General features: G+C 34.7%; 1 protein-coding gene across 1 annotated transcript in view; it reads left to right on the plus strand.

Annotated features, from left to right (window-relative positions):
- Nucleotides 1-20,797, plus strand: part of LOC149799027 (uncharacterized) — a 34,682-nt gene extending 13,885 nt beyond the window's left edge. The window contains exons 5-7 of the mRNA XM_089957981.1: nt 1,949-2,446; nt 8,677-8,885; nt 17,561-20,797. Coding sequence (XP_089814107.1) covers nt 1,949-2,446; nt 8,677-8,873 — 695 coding nt within the window. The 3' untranslated portion in view covers nt 8,874-8,885; nt 17,561-20,797. The remainder of the gene's footprint in view (nt 1-1,948; nt 2,447-8,676; nt 8,886-17,560) is intronic.
- The last annotated feature ends 1,354 nt before the right edge of the window (nt 20,798-22,151 follow it).

Here is a 22,151-nt window from a genome sequence, read left to right on the forward strand (position 1 = left end):
ATTTGGGGTTTCAGCTTACTTGAAAAATTTAGGGATTTAGGGATTCAGATATACAGAGGAGTCAGTTTCAAGGGCTTTTCACTATGTTTATAGACAAAACTACATATGTGTTTTGTTCCAAGTCAGTGGAAAAGAACGCATTTGATACTGCACAGGAATGTGTTGAGGATGTAAGGCCATGACGGATGTTCTTAATGTTGTATCAAATGAGTTCTTACCCTATCATGGAACAAAGCACTTATGTGTTTTTTTATTTATTACATATCCCCTATTTATTCACAGATTCCTATCAATTTTTTACAAATGTATACTTAAAACGAAATAAATAAGGCATTTGGCATTTTACGAGAGATATTGTACAACCCTCAAAAACATCCCCATTTACGTAACTGGCAATAGCCTAGATATATATTATGCAGTTGCATCTTCGGGCTATCTGCATTGCAGATATATATTAGCTCTTTAGTTTTGAATTTTTAAAAATGTTATATATGACATGAATGGATTTAAGCTCAAGTCACGGGGAAGTGGATTTTCTTATTTTGCAAATGGAACAGATTTTGGACAAGTAAAAGTGACCCTATTTCTTACACTACTTATTGAATAGACATTTCCAAGCAAATTTCATAGATAACAGTATTTTAATACATTCAGTTGCATACATTAATTAATTAATACACTCATTAATTTAGAATACTTTCAAACTCTCTAAGTTTATATTTTCATTTAAGACAAGAAATTATTGATGTATTGAACTTAAAGTGATAATTTATCCTTATATTTTAAGAAATAGAAGATTCAATCTCTTTCTAACTTGCAGACTAGATTTTTAATATTAATTTTTGGATATTTTTATCAAGAAAATTTTAAACAATAATCTCTTCTTTTCTTTATTTTCTGCTTTAACAGTTGCAAAAATTTAAAATGTAAACAAACATACACTTCCCTTCATGTGACCAGTGATAAAAAAAAGTCTTGGCAACATTGTAACAAGATGTAATTCTTTCGTAATTCTGCCGTTCTGTGTGATGTGTCTAACTTCATGCTGCATATGTTTGTCAGTTTTTTTTACATAGATTTACTAAACAAAATTTTATTCCTCAGTAATATTTAATCTAATAGACAAATTGAAAATCCAGTTAAACTTGCTCCTTAAGAAAAATATAATTCTGTAGAACATATTTTTGAAACTCAGAAGCTGAAATGAATTTTGGGTAAATTTGGTGTTTTAGATGATTTTTATTTATTAAGATTAAATGTTTATGTAATAAATATGTATAGTAATCCATACTTGTATACTTACATATAAAATTGTTCTTATATTTATGCTCAAAGTACATCTTTACAATTGAAATTTTCAAAAAAATAGTTTACTTAAATAATAAATTGTTGACAATATGTAGTTCAATGTGAGTGATGGATTTGTGCTATGAAATATTTTCAGATTGTTGTGCTTATTAACTTTGGAGTCTGACAGGATGAAGGTTTTGTTTTGAATATGAAAATAAATGTTACAAAATGTAAAAATATATCACTAACAACATCATCTATCTTCAGGTCTTATATTTAGCATAATCTGTAGGTAAAATTCAAGTCTATATTTAGCATATTCTGTAGGTAAAATTCAAGTCTATATTTAGCATATTCTTTAGGTAAAATTCAAGTCTATATTTAGCATATTCTGTAGGTAAAATTCAAGTCTATATTTAGCATATTCTATGGGTAAAAACTCTCAAAGTGGCTATACAAGTTTTGCTCATTTATGGCTGTCAGATAGACGCGCCTCCTTTTGACGTACAACCATGGTGATGGTGATGATGTTGAATGGTTTCAGGATTTGCATTGGTCACCTTAATTTTTTATTATCTTTTGAAATAAGGATAAAGTTTTAGTTACTGAGATCCAAAATTTAAGATAATCTTATATTTCTCTCCTTTTATCTTCTCAGATCAACTGGAAGCCATAATCAAGCATTTTAAAGCTGATAATGAAAGTATCGCTAGAACTGTCCAAAATAATGATGCTAGTATTGCAGAGTTGCGTCAAGAAATTAATCGCTTAAGCCAGAATTCTAGTAGTCCATTAATGTCATCAACCAAAACAACAACACATGCCAGTCATACTAGACATTCCAGCCAAACTGCTGGTAGAAAATCAGATAGACAGAATGCTGGTGGAAGATCACATAGACAAAATGCTGGTAGAAGATCACATAGACAGCAAGCTTCAGAAAGTAGACAACATAGTGGAAGCACTTATCAAGTCATTGACCAGACTTCCTTGAATCATCCAAGGGCTCCCAACTGGCAGAATACGTCAGATCATATCGGCATATCACCATCCTTTATTCCATTAGGAAATAAAGAAAGCCATCGAACTAACAATTTAGCAGCAGCCAAAATTCAACAGTCTTCACAACTAGGAGTAGAGCATCTGCCAAATCAAGGTAAGAAATCAGTGACTTGACATGCACTATAATTCTTATTTGATTTTAAAATATTTGTGACTGGACATTTTTGCAAAATCAGTATTTGGTTCCTACTTCAACAGAATGAAATGTGTAGGCCTCTACCTGCATCGTAATACCCAAGTATTTTTTTTCCTTTCTGCATTATCTAAAAAGTCCAAAATTAACTTATCACAATCATGTAGTATCATTTTTCAGAGGTGAAAACTTAAAGTGCATCTCAGTCGTATGCAAATGAGAACATTTTAATCATGAGCTTAAAACAAATAAACATTGAACATAAACGTCTGAGGACGAAACATTTTATTGTGAATATTTTTCTGGCTTCACAATATACATTTATTATAGCCATCATATAGACTAATTACTGATTATGGAGATCTGTAAGTAAATGAAAGACTAACATTAAAGGTCAAGGTCACAAATCATTCTAGGAAAAATATTTTTATTAATAAATATTGTGGATATTTGTTCACACTATGACGTGTTCAAAAACTATTTGTAGAATGTTGATTTTAGAAATAGATGCATAATATACAACTTTCTGGTCTTTAAAATATATAGTTATCTTTCAGAAAATATGCTTATAAAGACACAAATAGAATATAGCTTTCTTCTGTCCTTTTGTTAGGAATTTTAGCTCTTAAAATAATTGTGGTTTAAATTATTTGAAAATCCCTCAATTAATCATGATGCATAGAAGTAGTTCGTAACGGTTTTTATTTACCCACTTGCCCACTTTTCTGTCTTTTCATCTGTCCTCGACTCTACCCACCATGACCATTTAGCCCTTATGTTAGTGCTGTCTGTTCACTTTTATTTGACCTCACACATACAAGCAGACACATGACGTGAGTGATTCAGTCATAGTGTGTTGAGTCTCATCCAGATGGAAGAGTTTTCAAGGAGGGCTAGCGTGAAACAGCCCCAGTTTTGTACTACTCCTCAATGATTGTAAAAACAAAAAAAAATCCTGCAGATGGATGTACTCAGGCAGGCAGGCCTATGGTAGTGATAAATATATAAACTGAATGAAGATTTGTTGTTTAATTTGATTTTCTCTGTATATCCAAAGCTGTTTTGACTGAGACGAATTGCACACGAAAATCTTTAATAAAGCACCAATGAGTTGTGATTGACACTGCAATTTGCCAAAATTGAAATCAGGGTTGGTATTGGTAATCATATCTTCTATAGTTGCAGCAACAGGAGGTATTGCATGATCATTAGGTCACCTAAGTATAAACTGTCGATGATCTGCATGTTCAGTTGCATCTTTGACAAACGTTGTTGGGCCAACTGTTATTGTGTAATCATCGCTGTATCTGGCAAGTCCAAGAATCACTGTGACCACATCAGCATTGTCCAAAACTGATCAATTTCCTATCCATCGATGGAGTAACGTGCACTGTTGAACAACTCCGTGATTCCATTGTTAACAAATCCCACTATGATACTGGCAGCGTAATTGGCATTGTTCTCGCATGCCAGTTTTCCCTCCACTTCCAAAAATGCCTCAACTGGAAGGAAAAACCTAGATGTGTCTTGTACTTTTAGTTCTACTTTTAACTGATTGGGATATCTGGCTGGATATGAGTAATACCCCATATTTACTGCATATGTTGGGACACGATAAAATAATTATTTTTTTTCCTGTCCCAGAACTTATGGCGAAACATTTTTTTCACTTTGGTCATATGTCCCAAGACTTAAGAAACGAAATAAAATTGTATTGCATTTGTGCTTCCCCCACCCCACTGCACGTTGCAATAAAATAGATAAATAAAGCGTTGAATTGTTAATAAAAGAAAGAAACTAACCTTGTGTTGTTATCATTTATTCCTTTTTTCAACACGAGCATTTAAGAATAAAATATTTCCATGAAATCCGTAAATGTAGGATTCTATACTGTAGCGTGTATCAATTATGTCCGATACCACACACCACGTTGTTCACATGAACATTGAGAAGCAATCGTGTGTGTTTGTGCTCCAAAGTTTGAACATGTTATCCAACTGAAAACTGGAGCCAACAAAATCGCAAACAAGAGGAAAATAGTCAACCGATATCTTGAAGACGCCATTCACGCATGACACGGTGTTGGGTGCAAAATAATCAAGATTGAATTATATCCAGGTCTACTGTATGACAGTATGTCTCAAATAAAAATGATCATTTGAAAACACATTCACTTAAGTGTAATTGACAATCTTTTCACCAGCTTGGGTTACAAAATTATCCTTACTATTTACCCGCAGATGTCAATGATCCTTTGTATTAATTGTAACCACAGATGCCAAACACATAGAACATAGAAGCCCTGGTGGTGAATAAACACGACTGGCAGCAATCAGTTAACTCCTTCTTTGAATCTACCGACAGGACATCAGAGACAAAAGGTGATTTTTATTACAAAGCAAGCTGATCTCAGAAGCCGACTTTAGTCCCTTTTGTTTTTTTGGGTAAAGGATATCAATACAAAGGTTAATTTTATTGCAAAGCAAGCCGACATTGGAAACTGACTGGATTTTGTGAAGCAAGCCGATGTTTTTTCTTTTTTTTTTTTTTTTGTTTAATATACAAAGACGGCTGAGATATGGAAGCAAACTTGGGTTCCTTTTCAATTATATTCATGGGAATTTTTAAAATAAATTGAAACAATGGAACAAATTTTGACGCAATATAGTGCTTTGTGCACAGATGAAGATGAATTCGCAAACGAGAGGGAAATAATCAACCGATATATTGAAGACAACTGCCATTCACACATGGCACGATGTTAGGTTCAGAATAGCCAAGAATAATTTATATCCAGGTCTCCTGTCTGACAGTATCTCGCAAATAAAAATCATTTAAAAACACATTCACTTGAGTGCAAGTGACAATCTTTTCGCTGGCGCGGGTTACAAAAGTATCATTACTATTTATCGGCAGACATCAGTGCACCTTTGTAATAATTACTACAAAAATCGCCAAGTACATAGAAGCCCTGGTGGTAAATAAACACAGCTGGCAACCAACAGTAAACTTCTTCTTTGAACTTACCGACAGGACATCAAAGACAAAGGTTATTTTTATCACAAAGCAAGCCGACGTAGGAAGCTGACTTTGGACTCGGAAGCCGAATTTTTTTTAAAGGATATCAATGCAAAGGTTATTTTATTGCAAAACAAGCTGACCTCAGAAGCCAACTTGGATTCTTTTACGTGTGCCGATTTTTTTATATTTTAGCTTCGAATAAACAAAGACGGCCGAGATATGGAAGCTAACTTTGGTTTCTTTTCACCAGTATTCATGACATTTTTTAAAATAAAGTGAAACAATGGAACAGTTTTTAAAGTTTACAGTATAATGCTTCGTGTGCAAACATCGATGACCCAGCAGCATCCAGAAGATTTGGAGCAAAATAAAATCACGTGATGAAGAGATCATTTTGCCGACAATATGATCATTAACATGGATAAAACTCTAGTGTACTTTGATTGCATCCCTGGAGGGACTGACTATAAGATGGGCATCAAAAGTGTGAGAATTAGCAAGACTAGTGCAGATTTGAAAAATCTGACTTTTGTCCTTGCAGTTTCCGCTTCAGGTGGTGTGTTGTCTCTAACATTTTTTCACGGTATGAGAAAGCTAAAAATATATTCATGTACCAAAAGAATAGATCGTACATGTCCAGGAGAAGGGTTGTGTTGATGAGATGCTGCTGCAGTGGATTGAAGAGTTTTATGTAAAATATACAGTTTTATATTTTTTTAAATAAAATTTCAGTTGGAGTGCAATTTCTGACATGTAATTTTCGAATGATTTAAATGGTGTCCCACAACTTACGACTCAAAAAAAATAATGTGTCCCAGAACATACAGTGCACAAAAAAATTACTTTTAAAATTAATTTAGGGTGTCCCAACAAATACAGTGTCCCAACATATATGGTAAATACGGTACCAAAACTTCTGTTGCTTTGATTCACTAACACAGGTGCTCCCATGTCAAATGCTGGATCAAATAAATCTTAAGAACTGAGCCATTGTAAAAACGAAACATTATTGATTTTTTTTAAATAATACTAATTACTGCCTAAATCCACTCCCCATTGCCAGATTTGCAATTGCTGAATCTAATAATTGCTATTTGAGTGGCCTCGTTAATGATTTTACTAACTGCAGGTGGCAATGATTCTGTCCATGGTAATGTAACTGGAACCACCTTTGATGGTGGTGCTTATGTTACTAATTGTCGTAATTGATCTTGAATTGACAGTTGTTGTAATCAGTCCTCAGTGGCACATTTAACACTATCCACAACCCGCAAAGCAACTTGCTTAGCAATGGGCAAAGCATGTGAGGTCAGAGCTCCAAGCACCTTTGGTGTGCCTGTAGATAATCTTTGAGCAACGTCACAAAGCCCAGTTCCATAATAGGTCATGTACACAGGTTTTCTCATGTTAAGTAATTGAACAGGTCTGACATATCCACGTAAGACTGTCATTGTTATTAGTATTATTATTATTATTAAACATCAGGTTGATGTATAATGCACAGTTGTGTTGACAGTCTTTTACAACACAGATCCACCATGCGTCCATCTTGATCCACAAGGGAAAACTAATATGGGTCAGCCGATTACTGTGGCATAGAAGATACACAGGTGCTGCGGGCGAAATCAATATCAAATAGCCTGGTTCCATGGTTGGTGAAAACCCAAACAGTATGTAACCCAGAATTACTACAACAACTGCTTAATGTCATGTCATGTACTTCATGACTACCACTGATGGTGTCGCAAGTTAAATTGATCCGTATTCTTGAAGTAATTCTCACAATGCCAGGCCCAATATGATATCCAGTGTTTTTAGGTCTTGCATGCAAAATAAAGATCTTTGAGCCAACCAAGCAATGTTCTTAATGATGACTGTCCAATGTTAGCCAGATATTTTGGAGATTCAGTGGCAATAATGGAGCTGAGTGTGGGCTCATATTCATGAATAGAAATTTTGGAGTCCTTGCCAGTCAACACTGAAATTCTTTGATGAACCACGTCATTAATTGTGGTAATATCATATGCAACTGTAGGAAGTTTTATAATATGCCAGGTGATACCATTATCTGATGAAAACACAAATGTGTTATTTGCGCTAAACCACCAAATGGTTGGGATTGAATATTAGGCCAACTATAATAATTTTGCAATGTTGTTAGTGCGGTCTCAAATGTGAATGACTCCCAAGTGGTAGCAGGTGCTGAAAAAGTTGCACTGAATTCTGGTTTTTAAATGGTGATCATCGAGGTCAAACTCTGGGTTGTATATACAACCACCTGTTGCATTGAAGCGTAGATTTCACATAAGACACAAAGTGTTTCATCTGTCTCAGAACTCATCATTGGTGAATGAACTTCATTTGTCATATATATCATGAATATTTTTAACAAGTTCATGCATCAACACACGATACATGTCTCTGTCCTTGAGAAGATTGGTGGGCAGCCACTGACAAATCAATGTGACTTCATTGATAACTTTGGGTACATTGTTGCCTGCACGAATTGATCACACGAGTGTTCTAATAGATCCACAAGGTCATTAGGGTTGCACAGTCCACCACTAAGGCCATCTCCTTCCTTTCCTTGTTTTGTTTGATATTCATTTTACTCTTCTATTTGTTTAGGTATAAATTTGTCATCTTTGTTTGCAAAAACTAATGGATGTAATAGGATAGTATTGATTTAACCACTCCCTAAATATTTCTGATTCAGCTTCGGTGCTGTAAGTACATTCATTCATTCATTATACTAGGCTTGGCAGTACATATATTGATCACTACCATAGACTTGCCTGTCAGAGTACATCCCTCTCTGCATGATTGTTTGTCATTTCTACAACCACTGCAGAGTAGGACGCGACTACACACCATGGCTGCTTCAGTCACATCACATGTCTTCTTGCAGGTGGGAGGTCAAAATTAAAGCTGAACAACAGGCGGTGCTTACATAGGGGCTAAATGGTCATGATGGGTAGAGGCAAGAATAGGTGAAATATCTTCAAAGTGGGAATAGTTGGGTAAATCCCCCATTTTATATTATTACAGAATTAAACTTAATACATGTTGTAGAGTTGCTCTGAGTAAACATTGGCCCTGACAAGGTATCAACTCTAATATTATTATAGTTTATGTGAAAATGTGGTTTATGTTTTATATTTTCTTTTCAGATACCCCATTTGTAAGAGGCGAATGTTGTCATCAAGCAGAAGAACAGTCTAGGTGCAAGATATGTATGGAAAGAATGGTGGAGCTTGCATTCATACCATGCGGTCATGCAGTGTCATGCAGTGACTGTGGGGCTGCCCTTCAACTCTGTCCTATATGCCGTGTCAAAATTAAGTCTTCCATGAGAATTTATATGTGATTATAGAGATAGGTATATATAATCGTTTTGTTTCCAAAATAAAGAAAAATCTTATACTTTGTTTTCCTGAAGAGGCTTCAGGGGAACTGTATAAAATCAAATTGTTTATGTTACATGATCAGGCTGCATGTTATTATATATATGCATCATGGGATATTTCCTCATAGTATTCACTTCACAGTTACATCTTATGACTGTCATCGTTAGAAAACAAATACTATCTGTTCTTGTTTACAAATGTGTTAATGGAATGGTATATCATTTAAATCTTTTAAAGTTTGTAAAACAAACCATATCACTTATGATCTGAATTTCATAACACCATTCAGATTCCAAAATTCTGTGCAGAATTATCCAACAGGATTTTTGTACTTTGGTGCCATGACCTGGAACTATTTACACAGTTGGCAAGAAATTTGTTCTAAACATGGTCAGGCCATAAATAGATAATTATTGTTTGATATGGTATTTCATTATTTTGGTGACTGTTTTTTATGTGTGTGTTTATATATATATATATATACATATATATATATATATATATATATATATATATATATATATATATAAAGTTTAGTAAAGATGGCAAGACAACCATAATAACCCATCTTGCAAATGGATATCATACTTAAAACTTTCATACACAATTTGGTTAATTTCATTCTAGCAATTTACAAGGTGATAAAATTATGAACAAAAGAAAAAGAAAACAATGCATGTACTAACTTATGACCAGACAGGATGATGACAGGAGAATATAATCAGTCATGAGAATGGAATGCATGCATGATGTTTATGGAAAGAATTGTACATCTAGCGTTTATGCCTTGCAGTAATGCAGTATTAGGTAGTGAAGGTGAGGCTGCCCTCCAATTCTATCCAATACGCGCAAAGTCAGAGTCTTATGGGTCACAAAGGAGTTCCACAGGGATCTGTTTTAGTGCCTGTATTATTGACATTGTTTATCAGTGACTTGCCCCTGTATATATGACATTAAACAACAGATCTATATGTTGAGTATGCTGCTTTGCATAAATCGAATTCTAGTATTATAACTTTCAAAAAAAATTTGTTAAGGTTTATATTAAGTTGAATATTGGTACTCACTGAATAATGCATCTTTCAATCCCTTAAAAACCAAGGCAATGTTAGCTTGGAACTAAGTGAAGATTATCTGTGAACAGAAGTCCAAATCTTGAGCTGTAAATCTCCAATAATGAAATTGAAAATGTTGACACAGAAAACCTTTTGGAAGTACATGTTGTTAAGAATCTAGAATGATGTTGCGGCATTTTTCAGCACAAGATAGGCTGTACATGGCGGCCAGTATTAATAGTGGAGGAAGAACCCGGGAAAACCCCAGAAAGAACCACCGACCCACGACATGCTACTGGCAAGCTTTCTCACATACCCACATTGGCTGAATCCGAGACTCGAACCAACACAGACAGAGGTGAGATGGCAGTGATCTGTAATGGCAAGTGCTTTAGACCACTCGGGGCCCCAAATGTTGCAAGTGAAGCATATTTTTTCTGTAATGAATTCCAGAATATCTTGTGTTTCTTGTGCCGTATGTTCACAAATATTTCCTCATTACTGCATGCGTGCATTTTTCTATTATATTTTTTTACAGTCTGTTCCTCTAAAGAAGTAGTACAGAGTAAAACATAAGAACAAAAGCCAATATTCATGCATACTCAGAGAATTTTAATTGAAAGTGAAAGATTTAAAAGAGTTTGATAATTTAAATTTTTAAGTCAGTGAGTTTAGAATTTGGCAAGTGAACTGTGTAATAATGAATTTTCAGACCAAATAAATGTTTGAGCTGTAGTCGGCGTATGATAAAGTATGGAGTTGGACTTGATGTATTACAATTTATGCAGATAATTCCTAATGCAAACATTAAAGGGAAAGATAAAAGGATTTACTTTAACTAAAACATAATAATGATGACAGTAAAATGGTGGTGGTTGTGATAATGTTTTCACAACACAGGCAAGTTATTTAGTGCTGGGGCAATGTGAGTACATCTCCAAAGATTCATCACATTGCCAGCCTGGTCTGATCCCATGGTGGGATTCATACCAGCACCCTTTTGGTCACATGCCAACCATTCAGTTACCATGGCTTCTCATTATTGTGAATAAATGAAAATTTTGCCATTTTTTTAAAAACAATTTTAATTACAAAATTAGGGTAATTTAAATCCATTAAATTTAATTACCTAAACTAACTTGCTGTATCAAGGAAAAAATAACTTGTTAAGAAACAAAAAAAAAATTGGGGGAAAAAATACAAATTTAGGGAAATTAAGAACTTTTCAGATAAATTTAAACTGTTGCACAATTATCCATTTTTGGTCAAATGTATGTTTGTAAATACAGCACAGGTATGGGACCCTGAGTGGTCTAAAGCGCTCTCCGTTATGGATCACTGCCATCTCAGCTCTGTCTGTGTGGGTTCGAGTCTCGGATTCAGCTAATGTGGGTATGTGAGAAAGCTTGCCAGTAGCTTCTTGTGGGTAAGTGGTTCTTTCCCGGGTTCTTCCTCCATCATTAATACTGGCCGCCACATATAGCCTATTGTGTGCTGAAAAATGGCATTAAACCCTACAACAACAACAGCACATGTGTACAAGAGTCTCCTGAAGTTTCTAATCATTAAAGTTCAGACTCTTAAGACAGCTGTCGTCAAGTCTGACAATTTAATTCACCATTAAACCATCTCAGTTATATGTTACTTATTAAACAGTTTCGTTATTGCTTTAACTTAGCCAGCAGAGATCTCAGTAAAATAAATATGTTTTTGGCATATACTTTTACCATTCTGTTTTCCATGCAGCAAGTGATTCACATGACAGATTTTAAGTTCTGTAAAATATGGTCTTTATTGGAATGTATGTGATGTTATATTTTTCCCAATCAGATACATTGACTGATCACATTGTATTTGGATAGCTTTCTTGGCTACCTCCGAATCCAGCCCTCCTGGAAAGATGAAGAAAATCTTGCCATTTATACATTATATAGACAAAGAAAAGCATTTCTTACATGTTAACTCTACCTTCTAGGTGTTATCATTATAGCTGGGTATACAGGTTTTTACTTTAAATTTGCTGTCATGCTGTAAAGATGTCCTCCATAAAATCCATCTCATCCTAAAATTAAATTATATCCTCGAGCTTTTATTCTCAGTTAAAATGATGTTTACATGGTGTGTGCAACTTTATGGAGAATTCCAGTGAATTTATTATAAATAAATGTAAATGATTAAGGTTGTGGAGGATACATACAAGATGTGCCAATGCATACAACCTTAATCATTTACACTTCTTGTACTTGGTTGTCATCTCTTTATTGAAGAAGAGGAAGAAGCAAGTGTATACAATAAATATATATAAATTTGAATAAATGGAAACCATGTTATCAAAACAACTTATAATTGTAACAGTTGATATGTACAGTGCCTGAAAATTTCTCTAATGAAATTGAATGCTACCAATCAGAAACACTTGACATTACAAATGATAATTCCAAAAATATAATAAATTTACTGGAATTCTCCAAAAAGTTGCACACACTATACCACTGAAAATGAAAGCTCAAGGATATAAATTAAATGATTTAAGTGTAATATTAAATGGATTATAGAAAAGCTGCACCGTTGTCCCTTCTCAATATTTATGCCTTCTTTGTATGAAACCCTTAACATATGTCAACTTGGCCCCTTCCTCCCAAACACACAGAAAGTATCGTTAGTGCATAGAGAATGCATTGGTGAAGACAGTGAAGTTGAACCTTCAGTGAGACATTAGATCGTGACATTTCTCAGTTTAGGGCATCATCCATGGAGAAGGCATGGTACCTGGACATAGCACAAAACATTTGGTAAGTACAGTGTGACCCCGCTATAACACGGTAGTTGGGATCCATATAACCTGACCGTGTTATAGACTGAACCATGTTATAAGCAACCAAACAAGTTAGCTGAAGAAAATGATGCATGTACCCCAACAAATTTGGGGGTTGGTTTAGGTAATAAATGTGGGCGTTAAAATATGTGCTTCATTGGCACAGTTACCATCTTAAATCGATGTATATTAAATGGAAATACACCTATAGTGAAAACAGATAAGGCATATATAATATTTTACTTTATTTAGAGAACCATGTCTTATCTGTAGCATGAATAGAGTATCGAAACCATGTATTCACCCGCGAATCTCATCACATACATTGAATCCACAATACAGGTAATTCCATCAAAAAAATCCACACAGATTTATAAAATATTCAATAATTTTGTCACAGGTCATATAGGTCTGAATTCAGTGGATAAACATAGCACAATCATGTAACGAATGATGAAGCACATTTACTTTTCAGTACGTCCCAAGTCGGTAAAAGTTAGTTTGCGTTTTAAGCCGCCATTGGTAGCATTTGTAAGCACAAACTTTTTCGCTGCAAAAAGGAAACTTTCACGGCACATTAAACATGTTCCACTTACATTGGAAAATGCAAAAATCCATCAGATTCCACTGCTTTTATTTGTTTGGTACTGACTTCTTTGAAGAAAAGTTCTTCGTTTTTATTGAGGATTGTAGTTGGCTTTCCTTGATGAAATAACTTGCGCTATTGAAGTTACTGCTAAAGGCCAGCTTTAGAGAACCAAACAAATGCCTGTTATTGTGGTGGCAATATCAAATAATTGTATGGCATTATTGAGACTGATTTTTTCCCATTTGCTTAGTACGTATTCATAACAGTCGGTGCTTCAAAGGTAATGTTTTCTTTGAAATTTCAGCAAACTATTTTATCTCCGTACATTTTTGAAAAAGGAATTCAATTGGCCATCATTTGGTCGATCATAGTAACAGTTCCTCCCTGCCTATTGAATAAACCAACAAGTAAGAATTTTTTTTTTACATTAAATTTTGTGGTTGCAGAGTGATGCTGTCTCCCACTCAGCTTAACAAAAGGTGAACGCAGGTTTGCTGGTCTGATGACAAGGATTAGTACAGAACATGTGGGCATTCTGAAGGATTTAATTCTGAATGAAAAGAAGAGGAATTTTACATACCATCCACACACACAAATGTCAGTCTATGTAAATATGTTAATTATTAGCGAGCGGCCAAAAATCGGCCGAAAGATAGATTACGCGATAGTGCCTCGTCCGGTTGATCTCCGCTACCAGATATGTCAACAACAAAAGAAAGTGGCTATCAAATAACATACAGTACTCATGCTCGATGTCAACATAAGCGGATTATGATATAACAATGCATTGTTAAGATGGCTTGTAAATATGGACAAAGAAATTGTTTATGTAACAATAGATAAATTTCAGTGCATTTTGTATCAGGTTTGCAAATTCCTTTCATGGGGCCTCTGAATTTCTCCACTCCAAACAAAAGGTTGTATATACAAGTTTAAACAGCTAACAATACAAATAAAATCGCCAGATGTTATATTTTGCCGCCAATTAGGAAAATAAATTTGCAGTTTGCGATATTGGCAAAGCCCTACGCGATCCTAGAATAAACATTTTACACTTTATTTTTCATATTTTTAAGAAGAAAAACTTTTTTCTTGTACAAGAAAAATACATATAAAATTTCAGGAGCCACTCCACAGTCGTCTTGTATTATTCATGCGTGATCTCTTCCCCAAAATGATAATAAACGTTTTACGGTTTTTTTTGTGTAGTTTTCAGAAAGAATTTTTTTTCGTGTGCGACAAAAATGCGGGTACTATATAAAATTTCGGGAGCCACGCCGCAACCCTGTTATATCCGAATTCACATTATAATGGAGCACACTATAGAGGGGTCACATTGTATTGCTTTTGGGTCATGACCAGAACAGCCATATTTCCCTCTTTCAGAGTTTAGGGTGGATGATCCTTGTAGAGAAGTTGGACCTTATCCTCATTTTGTCCATCTAGATATGGAACTCTTAATATGTATTAACTTGGTATCTTTCTCCTAAACACATTAAATACAGCTCATGCCATGGAGTACATTTCTTACAGCTCCACATCCTTTTTAATGCAGGGCTGGACCTGCTACAGTGTCAGTTTCTCTGCAATTTTAAAAAATGACAGTTTCTCAGATTTGGGGAATACACACCTACTGGACTTGTGATGGTCAGTGGCATTGAATGCTTCAAGATAAGGCTCTTCATAACAGGTTTTAGGAAATTAACACCATTCTCAACACATGGGAAGAATGTATCATGGATATATGGTACTGATAATGTTGGACAATTCAATTGTAGTAATGTACTTCTGCATCTGTGTGTGTGGTGGGGGGACCAATCTGATTAAAATCAAATCTCACTGTCCATTGTGAAGATGTGACAGTGACCGCTTAGGGGTCATATTTGGTGACCTATTTTACCATAACTGCTGATTTTATCAGCCAAACAGCTGAAGTCTTGTATCTTTCCGTTTGGAAGACTGATCTGTATGACTGAAGAGCATCAGTATGTGTCAAGCAATTTGATTCAATTTCAGATTTCTGAAAGCTGCTTTTTGATTTGCTAATTCAAAGTTCACCAGAACGTCATCCCTAACCAGTCACTCTCAGATCTTCATGTAGGACAGCAGAGATACGATTTTAATCAGATTGGAGGGGAGCAATCACCAGACTTTTGCCTCACGGTAGGGCAATAGCTTCTTTGGTACTCATGTAATATTTAACACATTTCTGGCCAGCTTCGAAATTTGAAGATAATTAAGAAATGAAGGGCACAGACTGCCATATCTCTGATTGCCCCACTAAGAAGAAACTGGATGAACAATTGGTTCAGTTTAACAACAGAAATAATCAGATGTGTCATAGCATCCTCACTCCACTCAAACAGTCATGATTGCTATTTATTCCATTCAAACAGTCATAATTGCTGTTTATTCCACTCAAACAGTCATGATTGCTATTTATTCCATCCATTCCAGAGAAACTCCTCCTTCACACCTGGCTCCTTTCTGGAATGTCCAGAAGAAAACATAAGTTTAGAGCTCCATCTTCTCTCCCCACCCCCACCCATGTACACACACTGAAACAGTCATCATATATGAATTACAATATATGATAATTTGAACTTAAACATGGAAAGTACGTGAGCTACATACAGTATCCATAGACCCGAACTACATTCAGTTCCATTCTAATGGTTCAGTTGTTCTGATAATGCAACTTGATTTCCTTCCTAAGAACAGAATGCCATCACCAGTTAACCAGCAAATAACTATTTGGTCCCACTTCTTGATTGATCTGTTGAGAGAAGCCAAGCTGCAGGACCCCATATGTACCCTCAGCTTTTACATGAGGTGCATGGAAAATATCTACATCAGCTGTAAAGGACTATTCCTACCACTTAATATAGGCATGCAAGTCTTAACTCAGCAAGCGCTGGTCATTTCTCTTAAGGGAGTTATTAAAATGGCATACTCTGATCACTTACAGGATAAGGTTCACTAATGAAGATTTTAGTTCATGCAATATGAGCAACTTCCATGAGGCTAGCCTTAGGCATATTGTCGTAACAGGGACCTGATGGAGTCATCTAACTGGTGCATGCCAAGTCTGCCTTCTCTAGCTTCTATTTGTGTGACATGGCTTCACTAAGGAGAGAACATAATCTTGTTGGGTTAGTGGTAACTGCACAGACAGTGACTACTACCTATTCATGAAAGCACAGCATTAGACCTGAGCATGAATTTGACACTTTCACTGAATTTACGTGGGAAACTTTTGATGATGAGACAATAATCAAGTGCAGAATACCATATGGACCTGTCGTGCATGTGTGTAAACATCCTTTTTGTGCTAAACTAACATTAGGCGAAGTTCATCCTTGTAGCAGACCAGGCATGCTCCTACTTGGTGACATGGGCAGAGGTAGAATGTTCAGCACTTCCCCCTCCTCTTGCCTATTCTCCTAATATAATGTGATCAGGTATTGTATTTGATGGAAAAAGTAAATGTTTTAGTAAATTATTTCACCTGTTAACATTGCAAATAATCACTGCTACTATACCCTGCACCTGCAATATGAACATACTTTTGAGGTTTCATTTCACTAAAAATCGGTACATTCAAGTATATAGGACACACGGTACTAATTATACAGAAGAACTGTGAACCAGTCTGGAAATGGGTGAACAAATAATAGAGTATTTAAGGGTTTGGTGGTCCATAATTGGTTAATAATGAAAATTAAAATTTTAGTAAAAATATCTTTTGAGAGCTTATCCTATATGTAATTTTTAAAAAATATAGACAAATTTCTACTGATGCAATTTTAGTACTTTTACAGGCTTGACTCAGGAGTACTCAATAATGAAAGTAGCACCTGATTCATTTGGTGCAGAATCAATAACATGTGTTTCATGCACATGTAGGTAAACAAAATGCTGCAGCTCATATGGTGTTCTCCACACATAAGCTTGCACCAAGGTTAGATGTGCATGGAGAATTATAGGTCTCATCATCAGCACCTAGAAATTTTAAGTTATTGAATTTTGAATATGATAATGTTTTCATATGTTTACTGTTGGAGTTGAATTAGTACCGTGAGTCCTAAAGGTAACCAGCTAGTGGGTAGAAAGGGAGTTAACTTGTAAGAGTTGCTTACCTTTGTCTATACAATACAGTATATAGACAGATGTTTTTCGTCTTTCCAGGAGGTCTAAATTCGGAGGTAGCAACAAAAGTTATCCTAATATAATAGGACCAGGTAAGTACTACTGGAAAAATATAATTTACCCCCCAAAAATGCTGAGCTGAATATAAATGTATTTTATAGGGAATCGGCACACTGTATTTATGATATAAAATAAAAGTAGTGAAGAAATTCTTAGGCAGGTCCTTTTGCAAAAGAAGTAAAGGCATGTTCCTCATACATTTAAGCCAGAGGAATGGGAATTCCAATACGATGCTGTGCTTGTATATTAATTTATCCAGAATCATTTTAATAAAACGTTGCTCATTTTAATCCATTTTATGTATGTGGGAATTCAGTGGATTTCTTAGTCCATGCAAGATATAAGTAATATGGATGAGAAATTCTTAAACACTTTTTTAAGATGGTGACTCATTATGAGATCACTATTCTTGTTTGGTTAGATGAATAATGTTTATATAAAAATGTGGGCTGTCTTGAAATGCATTATGATTTATCAAAACTAACAAGGATTGTGTTACATCAAGAAAGTTTATCATTTAAATTTCTTGGTACAAGACACTCATTTGATACAGTGAAATGTGGGTAATAGTCTTCAGACATCATTGGTCATAGACATCATAAAAAAAACTTGAATATTAAATGTTCAAGGACACTGTAGCAAAATCTATACAGTACATTTTGACTGTTGTACTTTATGATTTTAAGACAAGTCATTTATTAAGAGAATTGTACATTTTTGTTTCTGCATCTCTTCTTATTATCTATAATGATATAATTGAGTGACTTGTCTTAAATATGTACCAACTCATCATAATTCAGCTGATTTTTCAATTAAGTTTTTGCAGCTATAACACATGCACATACACACACACACACACACAAATATATATATATATATATATATATATATATATATATATATATAATGCACCTGTTTTTCTTTAAAATGCTGCTTTCTCTTCTTTTTCCAAATAAAGTCAATAGCACAAGAAAGTTCACTTGTCCCTCTCTATCCATGTAGTTCAACCTTATTTTAGGTATGAATATACAGAAGAAAATTTAAAGTCATTATGTCTGCAAATATAAAAGAATCTTAAATGCATTGTCCTAACACTTATACTTCACACAACAGAAAAGGGCAGATAATAACTCGTTTACTAGTAATTAATGATTAAATTGCATAGTAAAACTAATAGAATTAATTATAATATTGTCTTTACATTTTTTGTAAAATTTAATGGTTTCTTTTCAACTAATGAAATACATATTTAATATTCAATATAGTTGTGTTAGCAGTATGACTTTTTTACATCCTCATGTCTATAGCTATGAAATTCTGCTTTTGCATTTTAATGGTAAACTTTTTGTTCTGTTCTGTTCTTTTTTTAATATAACAAAAGATAAATGTTTATAATTATTAGAATAACAGAATTTTAACCTTTATTTATTGTACTTATTTGTTGTGGTATTTATTTATAATTTATGTTCAGATGAAAAAAATTACCATTTGAACAGCCATGGCACAAGGCATATGTACTTGTAATATTTCAGTTTTATAGGCATGTTTGCAAATTATGCTGTATAGTAGTTTGTACTTGCCTTAGTGTGGTAGTTTACACTTGCCATCGTGTGGTAGTTTGCACTTGCCATAGTGTAATAGCTTGCACTTACCTTAGTGTGGTAGTTTGCACTTGCCTTAGTGAAGTAGTTTGCACTTACCTTAGTGAGGTAGTTTATACTGGTCTTAGTGTAGTAGTTTATACCTGCTTTAGTGTAGTAATTTGCACTTGCCTTAGTGTAGTAGTTTACACTTGCTTTGGTGTAGTAATTTATACCTGCTTTAGTGTGGTAGTTTGCACTTGCCTTAGAGTAGTAGTTTACACTTGCCTTAGTGTGGTAGTTTATACTTGCCTTAGTGTAGTAGTTTATACCTGCCTTAGTGTGGTAGTTTGCACTTGCCTTAATGTTGTAGTTTATACTTGCCTTTGTGTAGTAGTTTATACTTGCCTTAGTGTGGTAGTTTGCACTTGCCTTATTGTAGTAGTTTGCACTTGCCTTAGTGTGGTAGTTTATACTTGCCTTAGTGTAGTAGTTTATACTTGCTTTAGTGTAATAGTTTGCACTTGCCTTAGTGTGGTAGTTTGCACTTGCCTTATTGTAGTAGTTTACACTTACCTTAGTGTAGTTGTAGGTTACACTTGCCTTAACAAAAAAGGAGGGCATAGATAGAGTTATATTTTAAAATCAGTACAGTCAAGACAGTTTGTTTGTTGTTGAACACCTCATATTATTATTACACCATTTCAAAAGCAAGACACCATGCCATCTGGGTTATCAGCAGAGTACTAAGACCATGACATCTGGGTTATTAGCACAGTTTTAAGACAGATTGACATCTGGGTTATTAGCACAGTACTAAGATACCATGACATCTGGGTTATTAGCACATTGGTAAGATACCATGACATCTGAGCTAGTAGCACAGTATTAAGATACCGTGATATCTGGGTTATTAGCACAGTTTTAAGACAGATTGACATCTGGGTTATTAGCACAATATTAAGATATCATGACATCTGGGTTATTAGCACATTGGTAAGATACCATGACATCTGAGCTAGTAGCAGAGTATTAAGATACCATGACATCTGAGTTATTAGCACAGTTTTAAGAAAGATTAACATCAGGGTTAGTTGCACAGTATTAAGATACCATGACATCTGAGCTAGTAGCACATTATTAACACAGTGACATCTGGGCTATTAGCACAGTATTAATACAGACATCTGGGTTATTATCACAATATTAGGACAAAGCGACATCTTGGTTATTAGCACAGTATTAATACAGACATCTGGGTTATTATCACAATATTAGGACAAAGCAACATCTGGGTTATTAGCACAGTATTAACACAGATTGACATCTGGGTTTTTAACACAGTAGCAGTACATGTATGTGCTCTGTAAAAAGAAGTTGAAGAGTCGTTCATTGAGGCTATGTACAGGAAGCTTATACAAAGAGATGTTGTTGTTTTTTTTATTTTTGTGCATAGAAATCGGTAAATGCATACATTGTTATATAATCTTGCTAAATATGGGTGATTATTATTGCAACATCATACAAGATGGCTGTTTTATGTGGTGTGTTTCCTACCTTTATGATGTTTGGCTATTGCCTAAAAACGTATGACTAATGTTTTACTTCAGTTTCAAAATAAAAGCTTCTGAAGCTAGCACAATTTCCTTTTTTGTACCTCCCTCCTGCACAGCCATATTATTGTAAAGACGTGATAACTTGGCCTGTGTCCATTACTGAATACTTTAGTTACTACCATAGGTCACAACTATTGTTTCCACTTGGATGCTTTCGAAGAGCTTCATGGATTTGAACCAGACCTTTAGGCATACAATTTTAAAGACTAGCAAGTTTAATTTCACATTTTTTCCCAAATTGTAATTGTTTCACGCCCCTTGTTTAATTAAGCAGCATGTCTTTGCCTCGTGAATTTTGTTTCCACTCATTGACTTTAAAATACATTGATAGCTTGAAACCAAAGTCGATACAGGAGATTTATGTTTCGAAAGATCAAGATCACAGTTAAAATTTCCTTACAAAATTGCATCATGTTATGACCACTTTTTAACTTGGAAGTTTTTCCTTGCATCTTTAACGTAAGTTTCTTTATTAGTAGCCTATAATAGCGAAGAACATCTATGTCTTTTGGAATCTTTATCCATAATAGCCCCAAGAAGAGTCAAGTGTATCTCATTGTGCATTTTGCATCATCTAATTACCGGTGTCTTTAGTAGGTTCGTCAGATAGTAAATGGGTTGTTTTATCTAGTCTCTTGAATGCAGGAGGGGTGAATATGCACCTGACTCGTCTTGTTCCGATTCGTGTCAAATAGTTTTGACTCTCAGAAATGAATTGAAGTATTACGTCTCATAATGGTCGGATTTTGGTGGATGAATACCACGCTAAATAGTATTGACTCATGGAAATGAAGTATTACGTCTCATAGTGGTCGGATTTTGGTGGATGAATACCACGCTAAATAGTATTGACTCATGGAAATGAAGTATTACGTCTCATAGTGGTCGGATTTTGGTGGATGAATACCACGCTAAATAGTATTGACTCATGGAAATGAAATATTACGTCTCATAGTGGTCGGATTTTGGTGGATGAATACCACGCTAAATAGTATTGACTCATGGAAATGAAGTATTACGTCTCATAGTGGTCGGATTTTGGTGGATGAACACCACGCTAAATAGTATTGACTCATGGAAATGAAGTATTACGTCTCATAGTGGTCGGATTTTGGTGGATCAATACCAGGCTAAATATTATAAGAATAGATATCTTTTTTTATAAAGAAAGCTGAGCACTGAAAATTGTATTCGACGACCATTCAGCCATCAATAAATTGCCTCGAATTCAAATGTGTTTTCATTATCCTGCAATCACTGAACGAAAAATTCCAAAAAAAGTAATTCAGTTTCAGTGAACTGAAACAATTGCTTACATAGCTATTAGACTATATTCCTCACAGTGGGTTGATATGGTATGGTATACTTTGGCAT

This window comes from Sinohyriopsis cumingii, chromosome 5 (genome assembly GCF_028554795.1).
Source record: "Sinohyriopsis cumingii isolate HCF-2022 chromosome 5, ASM2855479v2, whole genome shotgun sequence".
NCBI lineage: Eukaryota > Metazoa > Mollusca > Bivalvia > Unionida > Unionidae > Sinohyriopsis > Sinohyriopsis cumingii.